This window comes from Varroa destructor, unplaced genomic scaffold (assembly GCF_002443255.2).
Source record: "Varroa destructor unplaced genomic scaffold, Vdes_3.0 BEIS01000003.1, whole genome shotgun sequence".
In the NCBI taxonomy this organism is placed as follows: domain Eukaryota; kingdom Metazoa; phylum Arthropoda; class Arachnida; order Mesostigmata; family Varroidae; genus Varroa; species Varroa destructor.
The window spans coordinates 54,831,610-54,858,636 of NW_019211456.1; the positions used below are offsets into that span (position 1 = coordinate 54,831,610).

Consider the following 27,027-nt stretch of genomic DNA (forward strand, 5'->3'; position numbering starts at 1 on the left):
AGGAAAATTGCTCGGTGTGATTAACAAATGCTTGACAGAGCGCAAAACGACGTCCCCGAGAACCAGGAACTTTGTACTGCTAACATTATTGAGTGAGAAAGACGCAATCAGCACCATAAATTAGAGGTGGACTATAAGAATAATGGAGAATAATATAGGAATGATGGAAGAAAAGAGAATTTTTCGTTTCCTTTAAAAAGCGGTTTCACTATACAGTACAGGATTATTGACATAGGAACACAGAGACTTGCGGCCACGACCGCACGGCTAAAGTTCCTCAAAGGTTAGTTCTAAGGCGCATGTTTTAGAACATTGGCTATGACGAAGTCGTGAAGAGGCCAAGTTTCCCAGAAGGAATTTAATGCATAGCTCACACTAACGATCTCACTCTTTTGGTCGTGATAATGACAGAAAATATTAAGGAAAGAAGCTCTAGCACAAATGAAAAAAATAGGTGCATGGGCACCATCTAAAGCTTGCTTCTGAAGAAACTAAAGAAACTAGGAAGCGTTGCCAAAACGTTTGAATTAGTTTAGGGCACCATAACTCGAAAGATGGAGGCGAAAAAAGAGTATCTACATGTTCGGATGTATAAGGATTTAATAGGAACTGCACATATATAACACCTGATTTATGAGACTATGAAAGTAGCGATTAGCCTATCACGTGTAATGGCAAGACTAGGGGAGCGCAAGAAGGTACAATTTGGCTACTGACCTCAATAGTTAAGTCAATTTAATTGTATGCCTTCCCGCTATGGGTAGAGGTGGCCCCAAGGTCCAAGAAGAACAGACCCTGCTGGCTGTCGAAAGTTTGTTGCTATCGATGTGACTCGAACATGTAGGACGGTTTTCATTGTGGCCACCCAAATATTGACCAGAATGCTTTTTTAGACCATACTGGCCAAGGAGGGGGTTCCGTGCTACATAGATAATAGATTGGACCTGACAAGAGGGACTTCATTCTAAAAATGAAAAAACGAATGGACATGAATTCGACCATTGCAAGCAAGGGGCGATTAAACTAGGTCACTGATCCCGAATATAAAAATCTTCTTCTTCTTAGAGGTCTTATGACGAGGTTACATACTATACCATTTAGGTATTTACTGGACATGGCGAGTTACAGACATATATGGCCAAGATAAGCAAAACCTCAATGCACATTTGTGTCCTGTGCGACTTCGCATGAATAGACGGGTCGAAGCATATAGTACTACACATCATACTCTCGGCGCGGCTTGGAGAGAGAGGAGGATAAAATACACAATTGAGCAGACTTAAATCGTATCAAGGATTCCGACATCAGAGCAGGAACTTCAAAAGGAATAAAAATATCTAAAGAAAATCATCATTTTATTTTTGGCAGAAGATCGTGAAAAAGCAAGGCGACGGCAGGTTGACAGGAGTATCAAAGATGAAGCAATAAAAGGAGTAGGGGGTCTTAGTTTTCCACTGGTTAGCTACATGAGATGAGACGCGACACGCTTATCGAGTCATTGACGTAATCCCAAGGTTCGAAGAGAGATGTAATAAGTTTCATATGATCATAAGCACATGATCATATACAAGACTTATACAAAAAGCTTATAGCTAAAGCCCTAACGGATAACTGGATAGATCAACGTTCTAAGTCTCATAGGGTTTGGAATTGTAACTTGAAACCGTTTTCCTTTTTCTAATAATATGTAGAGCATTTCTCCCCATCTCCTTAGCAAAAATAGACGGCGCAATAAAAGCCTTTTATTCCTTTAATGCAGGACCAGGATAAATCAGAACGAGAAAGAAACAATACTAAAAATATTTTGTTCTTTCCTTTTTGCATTACAATGAACGGGTTTTAATCCCGAGCGGTGTACGCGGACCACACCTTTTTTTTTTTTTATAAAGTTATGCCCGCTTTAAAATGAATATTAAGTTTTCTAAGCCGGATGCTTTTATAGAATCATCATTATAAAAGTCAGTTTGACTCTAACAGTCACCTTTGAAATTCGATACACGTTGATAACCCAGTCCTTGCTAGTTATTTTTGTTATCCTTAGTAAAAAATTAATTATTGGGTAAAAAATTATAAACTTGGGTGAATACGCTTGTATCGGTTTATAGTGTAGGCCTTGTGTCACAGCTCTTGTCGTTATAGTCTATAAAATATACACGTTAGTACTAAAAAATGACACTGTTGCTTAAACAAGTTTATATATGATTTTTATTTCGTAACTTCGGGCGCGTAGCAAACTGACAAGCGAATATTCTTCTGAGTGTGCAGTTCTATAGAAACGTGACGAAAGCCTATTTGTTTTCATCGTATTGTACCTGTCGTTTTCTAATACGATTCGAACTTAATACGATTTGGCACTTAAATTTGAAAATGAACAAAAGAACTACAAATATTAAAAAAGATGAGAACAAAGACACAGACAAGCCAAAAAATGGGTCTATACATATAGATTTCGATGTGTACGACGGGCTCTGCTATTTAAAAGATAGGACTGAAATGCCAGAAGTGTGACAATGTTTGTATGTAAAAAATATTTACACATCACTCGGAATGCAAGTTGACTCCTTTTGACTTTTTCGTGCTTGATTTCAGAGACACTAACCAAGGAGACAGTATGCTTCGTATGCTCGGACCTTCTGCCTTTAGATGTAGTGTTCAGGCCTGGCCTTTCTGGACTCTTGCAAGCTTGCGTCGATCTGGGGGTAAAATACGGACAGTTTGAAGTAGCGCATACAATGCCTTCTCCAGTTGTGCTTCGTCAAAGACTACGAATCCTTGCTAGCGAATGTCGAAGAAAGCTTTCCGCCGAACTCAAAGGGCTTCTCAATACGATCGGGGGATCACTCTCGTTACAGGTACTTCGAGCTAACTCTAGGACGTGTATTTTAATTTCCGTAATTATAATTTACTGGAAGTGATTTGATTTTCGTTGGACATCGAATGGCAGGAATTTGAATAGAATAAGCCACATCTTCGGTTCGAAACAAGCAGTTTTCAAACAGTTCAGAACAGTGAGGTCACACTATCACCTAGCTTTGGCTTTAGTATTGAAATAGCGTATTGCTGCACGAATATACGCTAAAAATTGAACATTGCTCTAAAAGATCTCCATGAAGTACTAATACGCGCTCGGTGTAAACTACCTTAATTTGCAAGTTCCGATACATCTTTTGAATAAGCTGTGTAAATGTTACATATCCGGCTCGTTTAACTTAGAACTTAGCGTGACGTAAAAAATTCGAAGGCTTTTCGAATAGCGGACGACCAAAAGATGAATGAACAGGAATACATATACATATTTCCGTCGTTCACTTTTATTAACGCGAACCACGGATTGGAGACGGGCACACCAGTTGGCGTGTACCCTGGCGAAGATTTATCCGTTGTAGTATAGCAAAGCTTGGACTCTTTTAGCATCTGAAAAAGTGAAGGTATGACCTTACTGTGAAGCCAGGAGGTAGGCCTCATACTGATAGTGCGTTTGCTACGAGACGCGCGTCATTAGCTCGCGCCGCAAGCGTTAAAATTACAGAGATCTATTATCCAGGTAGAACGATTTTACTCAAAAAATGCCAAAGCTGACTGTGCTAAGCTTGCGGCGCGTTTCGGAGGGCCTACACTGCCAAAACTGCATTGCGGTGTATAAGAAGAAATCAGATAAGGCAAAAAAGTGAACAAAAGAACTTGCAAGTCGTTTGCAGGACGGAAACTGCTGCTTTTGTGCGCCTGTGCCCTACCCATATATAATAAAAGATGCTGCACGGCGTCTTCTCCTAGTGCAAATTTACGCTAACCACTGCTAACAGCGCACTGTCAATCACAAGGTAGTTTTTAGGTAATTATAATTAGACTGTATATGCATTTAGTTCTGCAATGGGCATATAGCAAGAAAACTCTTGGACCAGCCTTATTTTGCTTGGCTATTGAAAATCTAATTGAATATCTATAGTCAGTTTTCGATCTGTGGTGCTAGCATAGTCCTGGTAGGAATTTTCACGCAGTGTTAACAAGCGTTTCCGTAATTTTAACTTGAGCAAACGCGAAAGGACTCGACGTTTACACGAAGGATGAAATTTTCACATGCGAGTTTTTTTTTCCCAGAACAGATTTTGGTTTGGAACATGCGAGATTACTTTTACCAGATTACTAGGCTACTAGATTTTTGAAGGCAACTATATGCATTTTGCATGCGCCAGAACTAAATGACGCATTCCAACCAAAAGATAAACCGTCGTTAGAGTTTCCATTTTTTTACAGCTTCATTTCTGTATATTGTCCTGCTGGTCATAGACATGTTTATTTCAAAGTACTTCAAGTAATCGGCAGTTCATTCAATATGCTTTAACTTAAACTTCTGTTTTCAAATATAAAACTAATCATTCAACCCAAACTACACCTGTGAAGCGCGTTAACAAAGTGTGTTCACATTTTAGGAGCTCACAGGAACCTGTTCTTTCTATTATATATCGATTGTAAAGGTTCTACTTGTACTCAGAGGACCTAAAGCCACCCGGGTCCAAGACTGTTCGGACCCTCACGTCAAGCTCATGGTGGAAACACTATTGAATGTTTCAATCCAGTGTGCCACTTCCCGAAAATGTGCATAACCATGCGTCTTTATTGGTCGCATTCGATGATTTTGGATGCTGTTAAGATTGTAGTTTCCGCCTTGCAGGCTCACTTGAATCTATCTTACATTTTCTTAAAGAGCTTCTTTAGTATCCTAGGGACATTCTTCGCTGGTCCAGAAATGTGCCGTGGGTGCGTTCAACCAACTCAGAAGGTCAGAAAGGCAACGAGAGGAAGCATTCTGCTCTACCAAGAAGCGTAGACCGAATTTCCTCGGAGATCATGTACGGCACATTCTACAACTGTGTGAGAACTTTTGCTGTCGCCACTTTTAGACTAAGGCTTAATTAACGCGTTCATCTCTTTCTTAGTTGGAACACTTTTAGACGATATAAGTACGTACACCTATGCTGGCTTTTGTTCGGACAGTCGTTTGGTTACTTGTCACATCGATAATAATTGTAATAAGCAGATCAATGTATATGAGCAGCATGGACTGTATTGCGACAAGGGCAAAGGATCGAGTCCTAGACACTTCCATCCTAACGACATTTTTGCCAAAGCCTCTAAATGTGTTTAAAGGGAACCAACAGACTCTCTTAGAGATCATATGTGTAAACCAAATAGTCTTATTCTCATAGTCACTGGGCTGGAATTCCACTGTAGTGGATACTAGAGTTCGTTATAAATTCAACCACGATGCTTGGGTATCAGGCTATGTCAGCAACTGTGAAAGCACCAGTGCAAATGTAAGGAGCAGATCCTGCGTAGTGGGAAAAGCTACTTTGATAATATATATATTATATATAAAGTAAGTTCTTTGTATTACTTTGCTTTTTTTTCTTTTTTTGCAAAGTTTGCCTCTACATATGAAGTTTTACATAACATTCAAGGACACTATAAAAATATCTGGTTTGCATTGTGCAGCAAATGAAATTCCAGGTGTTTCAGGTACTCAACTATTTTTTATGTTTTTACTCACTTCTCTCAAAAATCAAAAGTTAGAAAGAGTTTTTGACTTCGTCAAAGAAAAGAAATATAAAGCGTTGAAGATGCTGTTTTTTTTTCGCGCGAAAGGTCCAACTTATGAGTTTCCGTTGGACGTGAAATTCAATCATCTTGCTACACGGTAACATCTAATCTGTGGAGCATTTTTAGATAGCGTATAATATTTAGCTAGTAGCAGATGAAGTTCAAGAGAAAGAGATAAATAACATCGTCCGTACAAAGATTTATCAATGGGAGTTTACGATATTTTGTCTAATACGGCAATTTACGATATTAAGAAGAGTTTTACGAAGCAAGTTTATCTGTGTTGACTTTCAAACTTTCCCAGAGTAATATATCTATTGTGAATATGAGGAGGCTATCCTATTCAGATGATCGTACCTACAGTAACCGCATTAGTAGCGATTTGTCTGGATAACCTGCACAATTCATATAAATAAAGTTATTCTTATTCAATTAATCGATATGAAGTCCACTCAATATCACTTGGAATCAACAGAAATAATTTTAAGTAATTTAATTTTGTGGGTATGAACAACCATTTTTTTTTGTATTTGTGCACGGTTTTGAACACTGTTTCTTAAAGTAGATACCTACAGCATTATCGTTGAGTGCTGTGTGGTTTAAAAACACGTATGTGAAAGAAATCAAATAGCTGTTTTCAAGTGATGAATATGGAATAAATTTGTAATCTAAACGTGTGGGTTTTAGTGTGAAAATTTAGTTGTGCCGCTTTGGAGACTTCGGTAGATTTCTCGCAATCTTCATGAAATATTTTCTGACACACCACTTTTAATAAAACGCCTCAACATTTATGAAACATTTTACAGAAAAAATAGTAGGAGATAAAAGCTATATTCGGAGAAATCAATATATCAGCATTTATATTTATCTATTATATTATATTCAAAAATCGTATTTCAATATGAATTCCGGTCACTTTTTGAACTTCCCAAGTTTCGAAGCTGTGCACAACACATTCTACTTAGTTTTTTCCCACTATATGGAAAAAAATAATAAGAGGGTAATACGGTTCCGCGTGTATCCAAATTCGCTACATCTGCATATCGATGTTTATTAAAGTCTCCATAGAAGTTTTCCTAATATATCAACGGATATATAAATGGCTAATAAATAAATAAATAAATAAAAGATCCAAAAAATGTAAACGTCCAAATAAGTCAAAAATCCTAAGATGTGCCTGTATTTAAACGTTCCTACAGACAACTCTGAGTTACTAGAGACTGCTTTTTCACCATAGTTTCACTTTGCCAACCGCCCTCATAGTCAGTTCATACAAGCACCCAGCCATTAGCTACCCATTCTCAAAGACTTGGAACTACTCGAATTAAATTCGATCCTGCGCTGAAGTATACAATCGCTCATTGGTTATTCCGGGCGCTGCATAAAAACCATCAATACTCGAAACTGTCGCAAATGGTTTAAGGCTGTTGTTGTTCTCGACGCTACCTTAAGAGGGAGGAGCACAAAAGAGACTTCTGCTGTGAACAGGGTTGTCGAATCGGTTGCCTTACCCAGAACCTGCATTGAGCCTTCGACAATCTATGACTATAAGGACTGAGCGCCATCAGAAAATAAACAATTTAGTACAAACCAAGGCACTGTTCTAATATAGGATTCTCAAAGTACATGTTATGAAATTGTAACGAACACACTAAGGAAAACATGGGTTCCTTTTAACTGAGTCTTAACGGATAGAAATATGTGTGCTGTATTCGATAAAAAAATTGCGCAATCATTACCGATAAGAAACTATTCTGGAGCATAACTTGATCGCAGAGGACATATAGGTTCGTCAAAGTCGGTTCAGGCGATTTCAGTAGTAGTGGTGAATGTGTGTGCAATGAATATCCAGGGTATTCGGTATTACGAAACATTGCCCAGTCAGTTGTCGCTAGATATCTTTTAAGTTCCTGAGTAGCCTCACGGATGTCTTGCGTAGCCATCGACCGCGCATAGTCTAACCGCACTCGATGACAAAGCACGATTCAATCGCTACGTCTTAATCACGGCCTAGATTGAAGAAGAGAAGATTAAGCGAAGGCTTCAGTTCCCATACTTATATCTTGATTTACGTATGCAATTTCGACTGCTTCCCTGCCTTAAAGAAACCTTCAGGTGATGTAGAGCGTACTACTGTCGTTTTTTTGAAACAAGTCGCCAATAACGAAATTAATTATCGTAATGTAAATCACAAGTGTAGAATCTTTTCGTCGACTTTGATCGCTACACTACTACCAGGAAAGTATTTATTATATTTATGTGCGTTATGGCAGTTAAAAAAAAATATAGTAAATAATTTGCCGTGTATATGCGCTACATTCGTTCATATTTTCCGATGTATAAAACATTTATTGAGATTACGAGAACGTACTATTCTTGAAACTGCGAAAATTTGTATACTTTGAAAGAGCCGTAATATTGTTGAAGGTAATCAAACTCAAGTTTGATATTTACTCCGATTTGCGTTGCAGAGGAAAACATCCCATACATTTTTACTATGACGAATAAACAAAAAAAACACCCTATGCTATGAAGAATCTTAATTGTGATTTTTGTCCGTAAAACCTTATTGCGAAAGACCTGGAAAGATCCAGAGACGAAAGCGGAGCATTTCATTGTCACACTTCACTCGATGCAAAACTTCTCGAAGGTTACCAGGTGCCTTCGTATGGCGGAATGGGATGCCGAATATCGTCTTACGTGTGACAACATGGTTGGCGTTCTCTACCAAACACTTAAGGACTACGACTTGCATGACTTCTTTCACAGGTAACGCTTGAAAATCTACTATTTTTGCCAGTTCTAATAAATTAAAGTGTTTTGCCTAAAATGGCTCTGTACTCTGATAATCTTTTTCGGTTTAACTAATATGTACTAGGCTGCATCCTACTAAAAATACGTATTCAGTTTATTTCGGTAATCAGTTAGAAAGGTAATAACTCAGATCTCTGGATATTTTCAAATCGATTATATGCTGTATATGTTATTTGTCTTGGTACTCTTTCTTTTTAGATTAGTGTATGTAACAGACCAGGACTCGGAACTTGTGACAGCATTAGGCACAGCAACTCGTCTAAGCTGCGTTACATCAGCAATCAATGCGGTCCTCGAGTTCACACTTCAAGTAGACAACGCCGACGTCGCCTCCGATGTATATTGTCTGTGGAGTGAGTTCGATTTTTCTTAAAAAGCTAGTATGCGAATTTTGTTTACGGACACCGTGCCTCGTATCTAGGAAATTTGGCACGATGGTATAACCATCATCTCCTAACTGCAGTGCACATCTGGTTTTGCATCAGCACTTGTTTTAGTACTATTTGGCTCTAGGGGAAATAAGCTTTTTCGTTGTATGCAAGGCCCTGAACGTTTTTCTTCTTCACTGCGCCTTATATGCTCCTGCTCCTCAAATTTCATAACCTTCATCACAAGATCCGGTATTTTTGTCCACTTTTCTTCGCCTTGAAGCATCCAGTTCACCATAATGTCAGTTTTAAAAGGGTGCTGCAGCGTTCTTTCGACTTCTTCCCTTTCCTTCTCAAGAAGTATACAATGTTTCACTGTGTATTTTACATCGTTTCGCACCCCCAGTATTGCTATAATACACGTGGCCAATGAGGTCAAGTAATAGGTCAAGCTATATCGTTTGTTAATTTGGGGTATTAGCCTTCTATTCAAGACAGCAAGCCATCTCGATTTTTTTCCACTTCAGCTACAGCTTTTCGAAGAGCATTCTCCCTAGCCTTTTGTTCGGAAAAAGTCTGATTCTTTCATGGTATCCTATCCGGCTCGGTCACTTTTCTCCATGACTTCTTACCGAAGCAGCCGAGTGCTAACCTGAAACGCAATCGATTCCGGTTTTCTTCGTCTTTGATGCTGCCCGATCAGTTGACTTTGAAGCTTGAGCTGTGTTCCACCTAGTTTACTTCGAACTACCTTGTAGTCTTTGCCCTATGGATCGGCTCCCACTGTTTCGGTAGCCTGTTAGAATTTTTATTTGCTTGATTTACATTTAATTTACTTACACAAATTAATTCTGGCTTTTTTAAGTTTTCAAGTTGGTTCACTGAACTCCCTCTTCTAGTTCTGTTTCACTAGTATTTGGGCTTTTGTCTTTTGATCTTGTAGTGTGCTGACGTCTCCTTGGCCGTAGAAATAGTCTCCAGCATATTCACCACATCCCTGTGTTTAAGAACGCTTTAGAGTGTGTGGCAGCTCATATTGATGGTGTCCTTTAGCATACCCTTGTCGTTCGGCATTCAAAGGTGTCAATTGGGGTCAACCTCAGCTTCCTTTTCGACGGGAGCTTAACCCGGGCTAACTACCTCTCCCATAGCAGCCTTGTAGTTTCACTATATCTCTAAAGCTCTGGTTCATCTGCCACGTACTATCTGTACTCTACCAACTAGCTCAAGCCTAAGTGTGATTCACTAACCGAAGCTTTCTTCTAGCCAAACATTCAATAAGAAATGTTACTTTGGATGAGGTGCATTTGCTCCCGCGTCAATGGTAGCAACACTGGAATTCTCAGTGATTAACATTTTGTCGCTTTTATCCCAGCTTTTTCTAGATAGGCAGCCTGAATTAGAGAATGCGTCGTGCTATATAATTGTATGGCCACAACCGTTATCTAAGCATAACCGATACATCTTCCAGTTCACTCGCCGATGCCAAGGGGAACCTTCGTAGCATGAAAAACAGAATTACGCAGCGACCCAGTAATAGGTGTTGCAACACAAGTACAGAACTATGTTAGGGTCGAACTAGGACGACTTCTACCACACGAACACAGCCTCTGTTTTCCTAGAATACATCAATGAGTTATGATCGTCGACTTCGATAGTCCATCAATGGCATCGCATTTTTTTAGATCGACTCATTGAAGACCTTTAGATAGTTTATATGTGGTCTATTTGTGATTAGGCTTTTGTATGATAACCGAGTTCGAATTGGTAGCCCCTTTTTACATTCTCCAGAACGTTGTGCCTTTAGCGCCTCGACGTCGTCTTCATCTGCATCATTTGCACACAATCCAATTAGGAATGATTGCAGGGCGCTTATAAGTACTCCACTAACTGACACTTCGCAGGATCCCCCTACTATTATTACAAACGGAACAATTTTTTAAACTCATTGTAGTTAGGTTGGTTGATAAGATGTTTTGGATAGGTCACAATTGTATGTTAAACTGTATTTGCGGTAAAAAGTGCCAAGTAACTTTTACTATATACTTGTCGCATTATCTTCGTTACTTGTTTAGATTACTGTGTCATACTCGTCAGTCATCTACAACGGACAAATCTACATGATCTTTTGGATAACCCAATTTATCGGCCAAAAGACACATCTTGTTGGGTAAACCGGCTCGAGTTCCTTCAAAGCATTCTCTCACAGTGGGGACAGATCACCAAGGCACTGGGTACGACTGACGAAGAGGTAATCAAAATCTACAAGTAAAATAATTTATGAAATAGAAAGTTATTAGGATTTTTATGATGTAAATTTACGTAATTCACAGAACGTTAAATGCATCAAAATGAAAGCGGACTTGTTTGCTTTGTAGTTCGGCTGATTGATTATAATCATTATTTTTTTTTATAAAGGACTAATTGTTAAGTAAATTATCCCAAATGCCAAGCTTCAAACGTAAGTATCTACTTCAAGTGTGGGATTCCTTCCTAGCAAACGTCATTAGTGTCTCTTCTTTCCGACTAACACCGAAGACCTGTGTATACATTTTCATGAGATAAAGAAATGATTTTTTTGATTTAGCTGTCTTTGAGTTTGTTTCAGGCCTTTAGTAATCGTTTTCCTTTGTGTTGCGTTCGTCGGCATGCTGAATTGCCTTTTTTTCTCTTTAACACTCCGTTTTTTTCTCGACCACCTTATTTGTTATGCCAACTGCTTGGTCCTCGATCATGCTTTTATCTGAGGAGCGTCAGATACTCTGCAGTCAACTTCTAAGGCTGGGAAATAGCGTATGCCACGTTATATAAGACGCCTGCGTCATAAGTTACATATGTGGAGCTTTCAGCCTGCCTTATCGTCTGCAAGTATTTCTGAAAAGTTCCATATTGAATCAGTATTTAGTTAAGTCATAGGCCGAGGCATCTGGTTTTCATTGATCCATTTGGTGAATCAGAGAAAATGTGCATCCTCCTGGGGTCTCTTCATAGAATATCAGCCGTGTCAGGGCGACAACTGTACATCATTTTTGTGTTTTCCAGGCTTTCGTCACTCTTCTCATCAGAAGTCTCTGTGCTTTCTGAAGTTTCGCCTTTGCTTAGTTGCGGTAGCACCCTATTTGGGCGCTCCGTATAACACGGTAGACCTGGATACTGCCTTTCTTTTATATAAACTTCTTATTTCCGGCAGGATTTTAGCTAAACTATTTATTTATTTCTTTGCCGTTTAGTCACTTTATCGACGTGAAGGTTTTTACAAACGTTCGATTCGCCGTTATTTCTAAATATCGAGCTGGCGCCTTCACATCTTACAGGATATGCCTGTGTTTGGTTATCGATTAATAGCATTGGTTTGGCTTTTTAGGTTAGTATTACGTACGATTCCACTTCTATGCTTGTATTCTTTTGTATAGTTCCACTATCTACGCTTATTGTCCCCTTTTCGCCTTAAGTAACTATTTGATCCGAGTACAACTTCAATTAGGTCTTTTCTAGCTTTAGAAACTCCAGGGCGTTAATATAAGTCATTCCATAAAAAGGGCCAAATATTGACCATTTACACACTTTAGAGATTGTCATAAAACAACTTTTCCCATGAGTAAGAACCCTGTTTCTATGGTTAAGGGTGATCAACTTCTTAAAGTTTCACTATGGTTCTGTGACTTTAGAGTCTCCACATTTTCTTTGTAGCCCCTCTGTGCCTGCGCTGCTTTATGGGCCGCCATTCTTCGGCTTCACTGTTTCAAAGTCCGCCTAGTTTCTTACCGCCAACAATACGTTCCTTACAGATAAATTTGCTTTTTGCTTATCTAAGCGTTAATAATTATTAGTCTCACCGGATGATACCCTCGCAGCCACAAACGCTAATATTGATTCTGCTTAAGGGTCCGTCTCTATCAGTAATCTGGCCCAGAACCGAACTGCCTATAATATACTATTTTTTGATATACAACCAAAGACAAAAAAGACCGATTATTAGGGTAACTGCCGGATAAGACTGAAAATACGTTGGAAAACGTTTTTCTGTTGGTTTGATGAATCATGGATGGAACGTGGTTTAATGGAAGTTTACGTGTGAGAAATTTAGTATGCGTAATCTGTTCGAATCAATTATCGAAATAAAAGGTGCTCGCCAGCGATCTGCCTAGATTGGCAATTCACGTTTGGCTTGCTACGTAATTTTATGAACAATCAGAATAGTCCAATGTACTACCGATGATTTGGTAAGGTCAGCCTTGTCGCCAACTTCATCCTTCGTAGTCTACAAGTGAGCAGAATTACATGCCGTGCGTTTGTAGCCTTAGTTGTTTCAATATATTTAATAAGATTAAACTAGCAGTAGACTTTGCGAACCTTTGAATAATTGGCATACAATCAGAGCACATAGACTTGTTGCCAAGTGAAGAACATTTTCCATAACCAATCACATTCTCAGTTAGTTAATCAACTTGCCGAGTTTAATCTCCAAAACGGCTATTGCTCAAACATATAGGCATTGAAAATTATAGAGAGAATATTATACGAAACGTTTTTGCTCCTTGTGTTCATTCTGTCAACGTTTATTTTGAATATAAATTCGTCTAGATTTAAAACTACGTCTTTCGGAAGCTACAAAAGTTCGTACAAATATTAGGACCTCGGGACTAGCTCTTAGGCTATATTCAGCAAGGAAATCAGCTCTTTGTAACAAATTCTGCTGCCGAAATAACATAAGGGTTTGAAAAATCTATTTTTTGATGTACTGATTAGAACGAATGCATTAGAAAAAAATAATCCCAGCTGTGCTTAATATCTGCATTAGCTCAATGAATATCGTTATAATGATAAAATTTTGTGCAACATTCTTATCTTCATATTACTTATTTAATTTCAATCATAACTTCCGATCGGGTATGATTAATTCATCAACCAGATTAGTTTATGTATCAGACCCCACAAAAAAGCACTCCCCGGAGTCTAGACCATTCTCTTCAATTGCATTATCCACCTTCTTGTCAATCAATGACTGTGAATATTCGAATATGGAAAAAAAATCAACTTATGACCACTTGGAAATGACATTAACTTCATATGAGTTATACACATCCGAAATACATAGGGAAAATTAAACACACACTGTGCCTTATTATACCAGAAGCATATTATAGTGTATTCAATTCAGAAACAATTATACGACAGATAACCAGCCTCTCGTCAGTCTCCAAAAAGACCTTAAGAAATGTCTTCAGGATGCCATATCTACAAAGTAATGAAACAACTTGGCAATCTAAAAAATGTATAATTTTCTATAGCCTTTTCATGTTTAGGGCAGTTGTTTATGCAAATACGTGAAACTAAAAATAGACGAAAGCTATTCTTTACACAGACCTTTATAAAACTAGTTTATTATAAAATCTAATTACCTCTTTCAATGACCAGCCATTAATCGAGACTTATTAGTTTGTAAACATAAAATGACTTTGGCCCGAATTCCTCATTGAATTAAACAATCCTTGGGCAATGCTTGAATAACATCTGCTCAGAATTATTACTGATGACTCACTTAATTGCTTATCTAGCCAATAATAAAAAACTCAGTTAGCAAAGTAAAGCATATATATATATGTTAAATATCTATCGAATTGTCACCGGTGTTGATCGCCTGACATAGTCTGTATTAATTCACTTGTGAAACTCTTTTACCTGACACATAATATGAAATTACTCGTTCAAAATTACTAGCTTCAATATGTAACCTTCTTAAGGAAATGCTGGCAAATAACATATCTGACAACTGAGATTTAAAAAAAGCCCGGGAAAAACATAGCCTTATAATTTGTTAATTGCTATGCTTGTTTACAGGCTCAGTACACGTCGCCAATTAACATTTCTCTTTTAGAAGAAATCGTGAAATTCATCACTCCTTTTCGACAAGCGATACGCGATTTGTCTGAATCCCGAAAGCCAACGTTACATCTCGTGGTTGTTTGGTATACACGCCTTGTAAAAGAAATGCAACCAGAAAATACAGACAGTATTCTTATTAACACTCTGAAGACGCATGCAAGAATGTACCTTATGCAGGTAAAGCTCTTTTTTTGTCTTTATATATATGTAGAACTCTACTTTGTTTGATTGAATTATTTTCTTATTCATATGGGATCTTGGTACATATTGAGGATCACGGCGTACTCATTGAAAATATTTTTAACGATGTGTGACAGAAAACGAGTGTTTTAACACAAACGTTGCTTAAGTATCCTAAAAAGTAGAACACTTTCAGCTTCATCTTAATAGTCTCTCTTATAATTGTACAATGATAACTTTATATGATAAAAGTAAAGACAAATATAGAGTGGTTACCAGATTACTTTTCTTGTACCTATTTCGACACCATAAAGGCTTAGAAAGAGGAGAATCAATTGATGGGAACGTAGTAGTTCCAGCTACAATTGCTTTTAAGCTTTTGATACTAAGTTTGCCTTTCCATATAAGTAAAGAGCGCATACGATACCCATCTAATTTGAAAGGACTTCTAGCTTTTAGCAGTATTGTTTATACTTGTGTCTCTCAGGTTTTTTAGTGAACTAAAACTGTGTCTAAATGTACCATAGGACTTCGTCGTGGTTGCACTGAATGGTTTGGTCCATGGTTGACAAAATAGCTATAGTATTGCGTCAAACTGTTTACATGCTTTCCTCATTTTGGGATTATAAAAGACAATCAAATCTGAAACGTTGAAATCTTGTAAATGGGAACAGCTCGCGCAAATCCGGCCCCTCAGTAGCTGTGTCGCAAGCTTCCGAGTATGTCTCCGTGCTTTTTTCAATATGTTGTTCAAGAAGCGTACCTGCAATCGTTCAAAAAGATTGACAATGTTACTATTTTTGAGATCCCCAAACGTAGCTAGATTTTTATTAAATCTAAAGAGTTTTATTAAATCTAGATGCGTTCACCTATACAGTTACCCCCCTTCTAAACGTTGAAAACTGTTAGTCTCACGAGGGTGTAGATCTATGTACCACATGAAAGCGTGGTAAAAGGACTTTGAAGAAGTGTACTGTATATATAATTAGTTGAATTGTAAATTTGTAGAGTAAGATTGAAGAAAGTGTTTAAAAAAATGTCTCCTGCTGTATATTAAAACTTAGAGCATATTTTTAAAAATAGCAGGTTTAAATACAGAGTTACAGATCTTTTTTTTTTATAGATACTGCAATTTTATATTTAGAAATGTACAAGATGGGTGGAATACCTAGTGTGGCTTCCCGTTGCAGATTTATGATCCGGCTGCTTATCGATTCCCAATATATTAAGACAGTTTTTAGTTTATAGTGAAATATTTCCACCCAAAGGAATCTGGTTGAAGATACGATTACCCTTTACAATTAGTAAATAAAATCTTTTTTTCGGACATACCGTACTTGGTGTGGAACGAATTTTAAAAGTCAGGTTCGCGAGCACGACTATGTCGATGTTTTGTTTATAACCAACATCAGTTAAAGGCACCAAATGAAAGTAGAATGTTATTTCAATTTACATAATTGTGTATAGGATGTTTAAGCATAAATTTGTATTTACGAACTTTTCATAATGGGCGAAAAGAGCTACAAATCGGTTACGTGGTCAAGTCTCCTCGGGATGAACGGTAGTATCGTGAAGTCCATTTTTACTCGAACGGCTACATCAACAAACAGAATTGTTGCATTTAGGCTTCAGGAAACCCAAGTGTAAAAAGCAGTGTTTCTTTTAAATCGAGTCGTCGTTTCAGTTGTTTAATAAATAGTGGTGTTCTACGGAGCCAGTAGAGAATTGGGTTTCTATCTCAAGCAAAATAATCCAAGGCTAGCGCAGTAGCATTCAAAATAAGGTGTTCCTATATTAATGGCGACTAATTGAAGTGTAAGGCAAAATTTTCGCATCATAGAAGCGTTCATCGCTTTCAGTAAGAGTTTTACATAGATAATCTCTTTTACGGCCGGCAAATCTTCCGCGACCTACAGAAGGTTCGCCCGCTTAGTATCGTCGTTATTCTCAGGCGTGTAACGAAACTGGCGTATTAAGTCTCTTGTCGCCAAGCAAATTTCGTTAGTTTGGTATATCGTGCATTCATTTCGGTTCTGGTGTAATCGGCGCGTATCTTGAAAGTTGCTAATTGACTGCCGGGTGTTTGCTCATTGACTTCGCTCAGTGGATCGCTGAGGACCGATGACATAACAAAAGCAGGCTTAGATTATTGTCGTAGGTTACCTCTGTGGTTTGCCCAAAGGAGTTAAGGTTAGCAACTTTACACGACTGTGTTCATCTAGAGGCTGTTCCTGAGAGGTTTCACGATATTTTGGGACACGAGCATTACTTAATAGCAATGAATCCATATAATAATTACGTGAAGAAGGTTTTATTTCAACGAAGCTAGAAATTTGCCTTTTTTAGTACAGTGGGGATTTTTATTACATTCATTAAAATGACGCGGTTGCTACTCTTATGCAATGTGTAGGAAAGGTCAGAGCTTCAACCCTGGCGACCACATGGTTTATTTTTCTTATGCTTTTTTGAACTAAGGCACGTATTATATATTTTCGTTAATCTAAGGCATAGGTTAAAGGATATTATTTTTAAGAGCAAGTTCCGTGGTTAGTTTATTTGGGATAGATCCAGCCGCATTATAGTTATACATTTATTTACATTCAATTTATTTTACATTGTTTTTGTGTCATTGCAGATGGAAGTTCATCAACTGCATCGTATTGCACTATTTCTTCATCCGAAATTGAAATCTCTCAAACTACTTCAAGACGACGGTCTAAAGGTTCCTCTAGCTAATCGAGCAATGAAAACATAAAATTAAGTTCTCTGTTGTGATTGAATTTTAAAAAATTCACTGAGAGATAGTATTAATGGGTTTCGTTGGCTTCTTGAGAAAGGATTAATCTGAGCATGTGTATAATTTTTTAAATACGGATGAAAAGTTGATTTTCCTGGGAAAAATCTGTTCAAGCTGTATAAATTACATAAGTAAACATTAATGTTTTGCAGTCTCCTTACAGAATTAACTCCTTTATTATTTATATAAGAAGATTTCTAGAATTTCCGGTAACTGTCATTATTACTTTAGCCTATCTGACCCAGACACAAGCCAGTTATTAGTTGATAATGAGTGTTATGTAGCCAGTCGTTTAAAAAGAAGTCTAGAAGAATTAACCTTAACGAGGCGTGTTTGTCACTTAACGCCATTATATTGAGATCACTAGCGACCATCGCTTTGTCACTTCCATTGAGGTTCATCAAAGAATGTTTTAAAGCTATAAGAGTTACATATTTAATAGATCGACCAATTAAAGTGGCCTGAATTACATAGGCCAGGAACTAAGCCTGATCGTCTGTTTTCTTTTTTTTTCGTAGAGTGAACCTTGTGAAACTGCATCCATGTAACTGCAGTTACAGTTTTAGTCACTGATGTAGTTAAAATACTTACGTATGTCGTACCTAAATATTGCTTAGACTTTTCAAATTTTTGTAAGATAACGTATTGATTTTAATAAAAATACGTTTCATAATTTTAGTTAAGCGTACAGGCAGAAGTACGATCCATGTTGTCCGCGCAGGTGATCAATTGCTACATGGAAGCCAATACCACCTCAAATCAAGTTACGTTACAAAAGGTTAGCACAATTCTACGACTTGAACTTACTTCTATTAATGATATGATCAAAAGATCTGCTATTAATATTTAGTCTGCAGTTCACCGGTATTATTGCTTTCAAATTAATTCGCTTTTTCAAAACAGTATTGTAAAATTTTAAGAGCTATTATAGCCTGAAGTAGCATAAATTTGAGCTCAGTGCCTATTTCGTTATAGAAATTCAAATATTTAGTTTTTTGATGCATTGTTTTGTATTTAGTCTTCTACAGCAGGTGTACCGACGGTTAATGGAGTCGGAGCTCGTCGAAGTACTGGGGGTCTTTTGACTCTGTCAGACCTAGAAGACACATCCGACGACGATGGATCCCAGTTCGACTCAGATGAAGTCAACAAGTATCTGCTACTAAGAGTGCCCAAGACACCTGCAGGCACAGAATTCGATTTGCTCAAGTGGTGGGCTGCCCATGAGCTTGAATTGCCCAGGTCTAATAAGATTTTTGTAGACTTAAGAAAGCAAATATATCTTCTTGTTTCACCTCGATATAAAAATGATGATCTGCACATGTAATTATCCTAGCCTTTTTTGGTACTCTGACAATGTACTAATACGTGTTATAGTCAAAGCTATCGAGATCTTGAGCTCATAGTTTTCACGCAGCTACTGCAAATCGCTGGACATCCTTCCAATGCTAAAATATATTGAGACGAACAGCCAGCAAATAATAGTTCCTCATCTCAACTAAGACCCCATTTCCTAGAACTGCCTAGTAGTGCCTAGAAGCCAGCTAACTTGAGTCCTAATTTGCTTAATCGTAATCCATAAAACAAATAGTCATTAACTTTCTTAACTTAATATTAAGGCAATCGCTTAATGCAACGTCGCTCAAAATTTGAATGTCCGTACTTTGACCATTGTTGTTTTTTTTAACTAGGTTGAATAAACATTGAAAAAAGAAATATGTTTATCTAAAATACCGTTGCTTACACATAGATGTATTATAGGACATGTTTGATGACTAGGAGGGTAATATATTTTAAATATTGCCGTTTCTGAATGAAAACAATTGTTGTAACCTTACGTAACGTAAAAAGCAGCACAGCAAATTCCAAAAAATGTATTACGCCACCTAACTATTTCCAAACTTCCAGGAAACTGTTTGCAGTTACAAAACTCATCGTTTACTTTTTCACGGCATGTAAGCTGGCGGTAGTGTACGCGATAATATGACTGAAGAACGTCTAGGTCGCAAGTTCAAAGCATATTCTTAATGATCATTTGCTGGATACAATAGTACTAACATCAGCCTATAATTACTGTACATTACGATTCGACCGATCAAAAGCCATTCTCCCTACTTCCTTAAGGAATAGGGCAATTATATCTGGCTACTTTACAGGAAACTATGACCAAAAAGACCTGGATAAAATGATACCTTTACCACTGGTTCATATTTTAGAACCTCGAGAATTAATCTTCCGAAAATACTACCTGATTTTTAATGTGCGTCTACTATGCCAGACTATGCAATACTTTCAATTACATTAATTAGGTTGAGGCATTATATCGTCAGTAGGGTCCGGGAATTGTTTCGGGTTTTTTGAAATCTCATGTAGCTTTTGAAATCACATTTTAATTTGCAAATCTGCTATAATTGTACTCTGCAGTAAACGAAATTCTGCATCGAGGGTCATCAACATAATTTTATTTGCTGTTTTTCCTTCGCCTCTTGCTGAGATTGTAAAGCTGTGTGAACAGCCCCAAACAGTTGTATCGTACGTGATAAGTACTCAGCAGCTGAAAAGCGCGCTCATAAGTCACTTGTTAAAATGAAATAGAGGAGTTCAAAGGAAGACAAATAGAAAAATCATATTACTGATAAATCTTGTGTATTTGTAACCCGTTGAATTTAACACAGGCTATCCCGCGTGGCCCAGTTCGTTCATTCGATCCCTGCATCCCATCGGAGTCGAGCTTCCCTTTGTCCAGCTACTGTCGATTACCCCGAGCTTGCCGATGACATGATACTTTTGAACACTTGTATGGTGTAAGAAAAGCAAAGCAAATGGTGTAAACACTACTAACGTCACCTATTGGGAGTGTAAATGTGGTTATAATATCTTAATGTTTTTTTTTCTGTAACATTTTTACGAATGTTAATCAGTTTTAGCAAGATGATCAAAGCTAAAAGTATGTATTTTGGTGCAAAAAAAAGTTTAGACCTCTTACTAGAAGCTTACTTATAGCAAATTGGAGCGGAGTACTTCCTTCAACAGACGAATTGTTAATAATAAAGGCCTCAAGCGTAGTAAATAATACGACAAGTTATTCCTGTATAGTGGTTAATTGTGTAAAATAATTGCTAGAGGCAAATACATATACATATTGTAAACAATTAGAAAGCCAAATGATAACCACAAAGGTAATCTCGAGTGCAATTATGTATGAGTACTACTGAAAAAGATAAAATCAATGTCATGCCTAGGGAATAATCCGTGTATACGCTAAGGAAACCAGGTTGTCCTTGTGTTGTCTTAAAGAAGCAAGAAAACCGCGTGATCCAGGGCAACATGTAGTTAGCCTTTAAAAACTGGACCTGGTTTACCAAAGTCCTTGCGTATACCCTTTTATCTAGAACTCAGCCCGAATCTTCATTTAATAGTTCTACGAGCTAAGAGAGATAGTTGCAAGTGTCTAACTGTATTTTATCGTATAGGTAGTTGCTTTGTACATCAAATGAACCCTATTTATTTCGCGATATACGTACAGTATCGCCTGAATACTAGAGGGGTACTCCCGTAAGCCATGCTCTGATGGCCTTACATGTCCCCTAAAGCATTTATTTTTCTGTGCCTTGTTCATTTCTTATACTGTATCTCACAGATGTAATGTTATAATTAATATACAATGGCTGTGTACTGCAAACCATTGATTTTAACAAAGCGGTTAATACAGAAGCTCCAAGGAGAATTATCAACTTGGCGATCGTTAACATTGTATATGTCAAGCACTAACATACCTATTTAATTCGCTGCCTTCTCTCTTGGAGGCAAACTGAATGCATTCTAAGCAGCTAGCAGGATATTGAAGGATAGTTTTATAGTTTCAAAAAGTGAAGGTCCCTCTTCATTTTAAATCTTGTATTATCCGGGTTATCGTTTTCAGAGCTTCCCGAATTGGACCTCCAACAGTATTCGATACCTTGTCCTGTGACCTTGCTGTTGCAATTTTATTAAAGAGAATTTAGTAACGCTTCTATGTGCGACCAAGCATCACTAGGGTGACGCTTATTTCTTGGAGGCCAAATGTAGGGCTCAACCCTCACTTGACTTAGCTAGACTCAGCTATGTGGAGACTACCCACCTTTCAATTCCTATCACTTTTTGATATATACTAATTCACTTTGAACCAAGAAGGCTCTGTTTTTAAATGTATTACGGCTTTGTCACAGAGAGTGACTTCTGCCACGGCGTCTAGGCACGGTCACCGCAGTCGGGATACCTACCACCCTAAATAAATTAGGCCCTTAGACAATGCTACACCCCTGCTCCGCCTACAAATCCGACCTATTAATTTCGCTTTCCTCTTCGGGAAATATAGCCAGTCTAGATTCTACTCTAGTTCTAGAGAAATCTTCTGTTAGAACTCCTAGCCAATCCGTTTCCCTTGTTCCGGCATTCCCTAGATGTACTTAGTCAATTCACGAGCTTCTTCCAGAGTTTTCAAGTCTATCATTGGAAAAGAGAGAATTTTGGAAAAGTCTGTGTTTTATGTTCTTTCTTGAGTCCGGCGTCATCTAAACTAGATAACCGAGACAACTAATAATAAACTCGATAACCGATTCCACTACCATCATTAAAAGCCATTTGTTTTACGTGTTTTTAGTAACCGCTTTTCTTATATCTAGTTGAACCGTCAAAGCTTTGAGCTGTGAGTAACTTCTATACTCCCCACATCTACCTTGATGTGTACATCCGGACGTCTCTTTATGTACATTAATAATACCATTTCCGATTTCGTGAATGCTAATCTCAGATTACACCCAATGAGATATTTCTATCAGTGCTTGTTGTATGCGGCTTTCCGGATTAGAAGCGCGTGCATATGGGAAATCAGATCCATGTCCAGAAGAAAATCCAGGATACATATGGCCCCGTCATACATACAGGTTTCAGAGCAGAAATCTCAGGATGGATTCTTGCGAGACTTCAGCAGTCACTATACACTCTGTACACTGTTGCTGTTAACATTGATTTATGCTTCCTAATTCCGAACTGGCTATCACAAATCGTACCATTCCAGCAACTTCCTAGAGCCTTACCTCAACGATGGCCCCAAGGAATTTCGCCACTGACCGCAGGAAGAGAATGTGTGTCAGAACTCTTGGAGATCAGACCGACCTCTCCAGTTTTCCATAGCTCTCGGAATGATGCGTCCCACATAATCCTCGAAGTTACTTATTACAATTAACCTAAGACACTCCTTGAGCAATATTTTAATAAAACGAATGGAGATTTGTCTTCAGCTGCCTGTAAATCTTCTATTAACGCTGGAGGTGTATAATTCTTCCCGTCGCTTCGACATAGCATACGGTAGAAATCTCTGCGAGTGAGTAAAAATTTGATAGTTATTTTCATATTGTCATTCTCTGTCAGGTATTGGCAGGCGTTTTTTTTTTTCTCACTATTTTGTAAAAGTGGCTCCAAAGATTTTCTTCTAACTTCTGCGGGCACGCCGTCAATATTTTTTAAGAGTCATTTTTATTATTCTATAATAGTCAAGCATTCGAGTAAGAAATTCTGAGTAGACGGCCTAATCCGTTTATTTCCTTATAATCTCTACTATTTACTATGTATATTCCTGTTGTAGATGGTTCGAGCCTATACAATGTAATCATCCCACTGGTATTTTGGTTCCCCTCGTTTTCTTCTTTTGGGGTGGGGTGTATGTTTTAGAAAAGGCTCCGTCAGTCTCTAGCGCGATGGTGCATCCTTCGGTTCTTCGTATCTGCCTATCCATTGGTTTACTACAGCAATTATAAAAACCTTGCTACTCGCTGTATCTTTTTTTTTCCGCTGTATCCGGCTCTTTTTACGGTGCAGCACCTTCCAATTCACTTTTTTCCGTACCTGTCGGAAGCCATATATGATAACATGTATGAGACCACGCTTTGAAACATGAGCTTGAGTACATAATTTACTCTAACTATACTTGGATAGCTATCAATTCTTTGATTATACATCTTCTCTGGTCTGTACGCGTAGAGCTCCATGTATTGCTACGGATATTTGTTTTACCTAATTCATCGAGCTTATGAAATCGTCTCTCTACAATTGACCCATTACCTTTTGCCAGCATGCCAAAGAAACAAACTGATTATTAGAAGCCTTTCATTTTCAAAAAGCAACTCCCTCATTTTCCGCTCCTTTAAGAATTCGGGTCCTCATAAGATATTAGTGACAACAGTAACCACTTTTGGGCGATATTTATGTAAGAGTCTGTGGATTGTTATTCAGTCTGGCCCTGATGTTTTTCCTGGCTTAATTCGAGCGCAAAACGAGAACTTTCCCCTTAGTTATCTCAAAGATCTACATAATGTTCATGTATATATATATTAAATTTTATCGGCAGAAAACAGAAGAAAACAGGTTACACTGAACAAACGTGTGTGCTATAATGATAAAGTGGGCAAGTACCAATTTTGGCTTAAGACTTTTTCATAAAAGGAGCGTAGTAAAGACAAGTTTCTTTAGATCTCTTGACATCCAGAATGTCGTTCTTACATAGCAGAGACATTACAGACCGGCACAATCGAAACAACGAATAGGCGTGCAAGTTGAGCTACGACGAGCGATTAAAAAACCAAGAAGGTTCAAAGAGATCGTCATAGTGGTGTGCAAAGTGTTACGTCTAAATCTGCCAATAAACTAAGCGTGTTGCCCACAAAATTAAAAAAAGTAGGATAGGAAGCCAGGGATCATAACGTTGTGTAGGAAATACTAATGTCTTGTTGTGGCAGACAGCAGAGCACAATATAGGTTAAAAAAAAGCAACAAAATAAGACGGTCATAAACCATTGTGAAAAGGTTCATGCGTGTCAAGCTTTTATTGAAGAAGCAAAAATGATTATTGGTTATTTTAGTCATCCTTGTCAATATGAAAAGGAAATGTTCAAATATTATAAATACATTAAGAATACATGAAAAACAAGAGAAAAATACGAACATTAGTGATTTTTAGCATGCAGAGTTCATCCTGATAAAACATAAATGGCAGATTAGACTGTAGTACAACATAATTTTGTTTAATCACACCGATTGTGCGGTATAGAAAAGCCACATACAGAGAATAGTTAGAAGGGGTCACTAACTAAACTACGGGCTTTAAAAGCAATCGTATGTGATGTGCCGTTGACAACAACAAACTGCTAAAATATGATGCCTTATTTGACATCGATACGCATTTCTAGGGAGCTGAGCTTTGAGCTTGTTTAATTGTTTGAACCTCTGTGTAAAATTAGCATCGACTGCATCCTGTATCATATATGCTTGAGGTGTAGTGGCCCATACAGTTCCACATTCTGGCCCATATATCATTCAAGATGGTCCCTTAATATAACTCACTTTACCTAAAAAAATCCAATTTGTAGTCTAAGGCACACTGAAAGGCTTTAGAAAATATGGCTTTCGAAAAAGCGAATTCATGGTAGAAGAAGAAACTGGTTATTTTGTTTCTTCATCCTTCAAGCAAGGTTCAGTGAAATGTGAAAAACAAAGATGTCTAGAACCTTACTTGATTTCTAACAACCCATTTAATTCCCGTTTCAAATCGGAAAAAAAAAATATATATATATACACAGAGAGGGAGAGAGAGAGAGAGAGAGAAGACGAGGTTAAAATTATATAACATAGTTATTCAGTAGAAATATCTGTTGTGTTTAACACTGTTTGTTCGATTAAGTACTATTATGTAGCTTACGAACTTTGCGCCATAAAAACCTATGCTCAGTTATATAGATCATAACCTTTTCTAACTATCGCTTATCAATTGGGAACAATGTATAAATATCGGGACGTTTAGTTAAGACGGATGCGGGGGATAAGGTTTTTATCCTTGTGAAGTTGTGAAAACCGTGAATCGAATAGTGTAAAATCTATGAGTACAAGGATTTTCGCCTTCTGCAGTGATAAAAACTGGTCCACAAGAGAAATAAGTTCGAGACGTGCTTCTTGCTTTACATTAAACCACACCCATTGATAAACCAGTTTTTATGTTAAAACTGCTTGCCTAGGGTTCTCAATGATACCATATGAGACCAAATTATCGCTGGAACGGCATTTTGAGTTACTGCGGAAAGGTAGGCACTTACTGCGGCTAATATCTGGTGTTTCAGCCGTCGTTACAATCACTGCTGGTGCTTAACTGTGCATGCTCCGAAAGCATCTTCGAACAATTGCCACCACGCCTGATTTCTGCTTGATACACCGTATTCTTGAATTATAACATGCTTATGATATTTTATCTTTCCTGAACTCGTTCTTTGCCATAATGCCATATGCTTTCGATCGAATTCAGATCAGTTGAATTTCCAAATCATGAAAGAACTTCAATACCATTAGTAGGAAAGCTTTCTCGTACCTGAGGCAGCAGTTTTTTTCTGAATTACCTCACTCTATTGTCTTTTTTCATTCCATTGGCGAAATATAGGGCTTTTGCACCATAAATAAAAGTAGCGGCCCAAATATTTTTTTCTTACTTTTAATTATTATTATTACATTATTTTGGTCGGTTGTTTGATTTCTCATATTGAACAGGACTAATAGTATCTTTGGCCGGAACGCTGATATTGTTACTACTCAAAATTTTAAAATGCGAGTCATCTGAAAAACAGACCTTCCCACTTCTCAACTATCCAACTTTGGAATTGTCGAGCCTAGGCGAAACACATGTACTTGTGTCCATAGTTTAACCGAGAATTCGGGGTGGTTCACGTCAGCTAAAACCACTCATTGCGATCCGAGGTTGATGGACACACTGAATCTGCGCTTGGCCACGAAGGGGTCTTTTGGCAGCACGGTCAGAGTGATTGTGTTTTCTCGTTGCGTCGTGTACATTTTTTCGTTTTTTTCTTACTTTCCTTGACGTCCAAGACATCTTATTATTTACCTTCTTACGTATATTGTCAACTGCGCACTTCAATATTCCGATCCACTCCGCAATTTCTCTTTGCGATAGCTTCTTTTGTGTTCATGTAAATAATCTGTGGCCACAACAACAACGAAAATATGAGTAACGACAACGATATCACTTCTCGAACGACCTAGTTAATTTTATGAATAAAAGGAAACGAAACTGGATACCTGAACTGTATTCTATAGGTCATACATATTGTAGTGGCCAGTTATCGCTACATACCTCCAAATCTTCCACAGTGGTTTAAAAATCGTTTTCTAGCGACAGTAGCGCCACGAGGGCTGTTGTTAGAAATCAGAGAAGCCGCATTTAAGTATCTAGTTCGCGTGCAAGTGTATCGTTACAATGTGTGCAATTTGTGGATGGTCTTGTTTGACTGGTTAATGTTGTTTTAAAATGTATGTTTTAGTTGGAACATGCGCGGCAGACAAGAA

General features: G+C 37.8%; 1 protein-coding gene and 1 long non-coding RNA gene across 8 annotated transcripts in view; one reads left to right on the forward strand and one right to left on the reverse strand.

Annotated features, from left to right (window-relative positions):
* The window catches only part of LOC111246462 (transposable element Hobo transposase), a 39,015-nt gene extending 18,299 nt beyond the window's left edge, over window positions 1-20,716 (forward strand). For 3 of the 5 annotated variants that reach the window (XM_022796092.2, XM_086982185.1, XM_086982183.1), the window contains 9 exons: window positions 2,590-2,852; window positions 8,177-8,367; window positions 8,611-8,765; window positions 10,856-11,031; window positions 14,622-14,843; window positions 17,482-17,568; window positions 18,323-18,421; window positions 18,662-18,885; window positions 20,319-20,716. In XM_022796092.2, the coding sequence (XP_022651827.1) occupies window positions 2,590-2,852; window positions 8,177-8,367; window positions 8,611-8,765; window positions 10,856-11,031; window positions 14,622-14,843; window positions 17,482-17,568; window positions 18,323-18,421; window positions 18,662-18,885; window positions 20,319-20,451 (1,550 nt within the window). In that variant the 3' untranslated portion in view covers window positions 20,452-20,716. The remainder of the gene's footprint in view (window positions 1-2,589; window positions 2,853-8,176; window positions 8,368-8,610; window positions 8,766-10,855; window positions 11,032-14,621; window positions 14,844-17,481; window positions 17,569-18,322; window positions 18,422-18,661; window positions 18,886-20,318) is intronic. The other 2 variants (XM_086982181.1, XM_086982182.1) reach the window with 2 other exon arrangements.
* The window catches only part of LOC111248004 (uncharacterized), a 113,110-nt gene continuing 100,919 nt past the window's right edge, over window positions 14,837-27,027 (reverse strand). Inside the window, exons 1-2 of one of the 3 annotated variants that reach the window (XR_015322644.1) lie at window positions 16,345-16,670; window positions 14,837-15,609 (exon numbers count right to left, since the gene is read on the reverse strand). This is a non-coding gene — a long non-coding RNA (uncharacterized LOC111248004). Of the gene's footprint in view, window positions 15,610-16,344; window positions 16,671-23,217; window positions 23,530-27,027 lie in introns of those variants that run through there. The other 2 variants (XR_015322643.1, XR_015322637.1) reach the window with 2 other exon arrangements.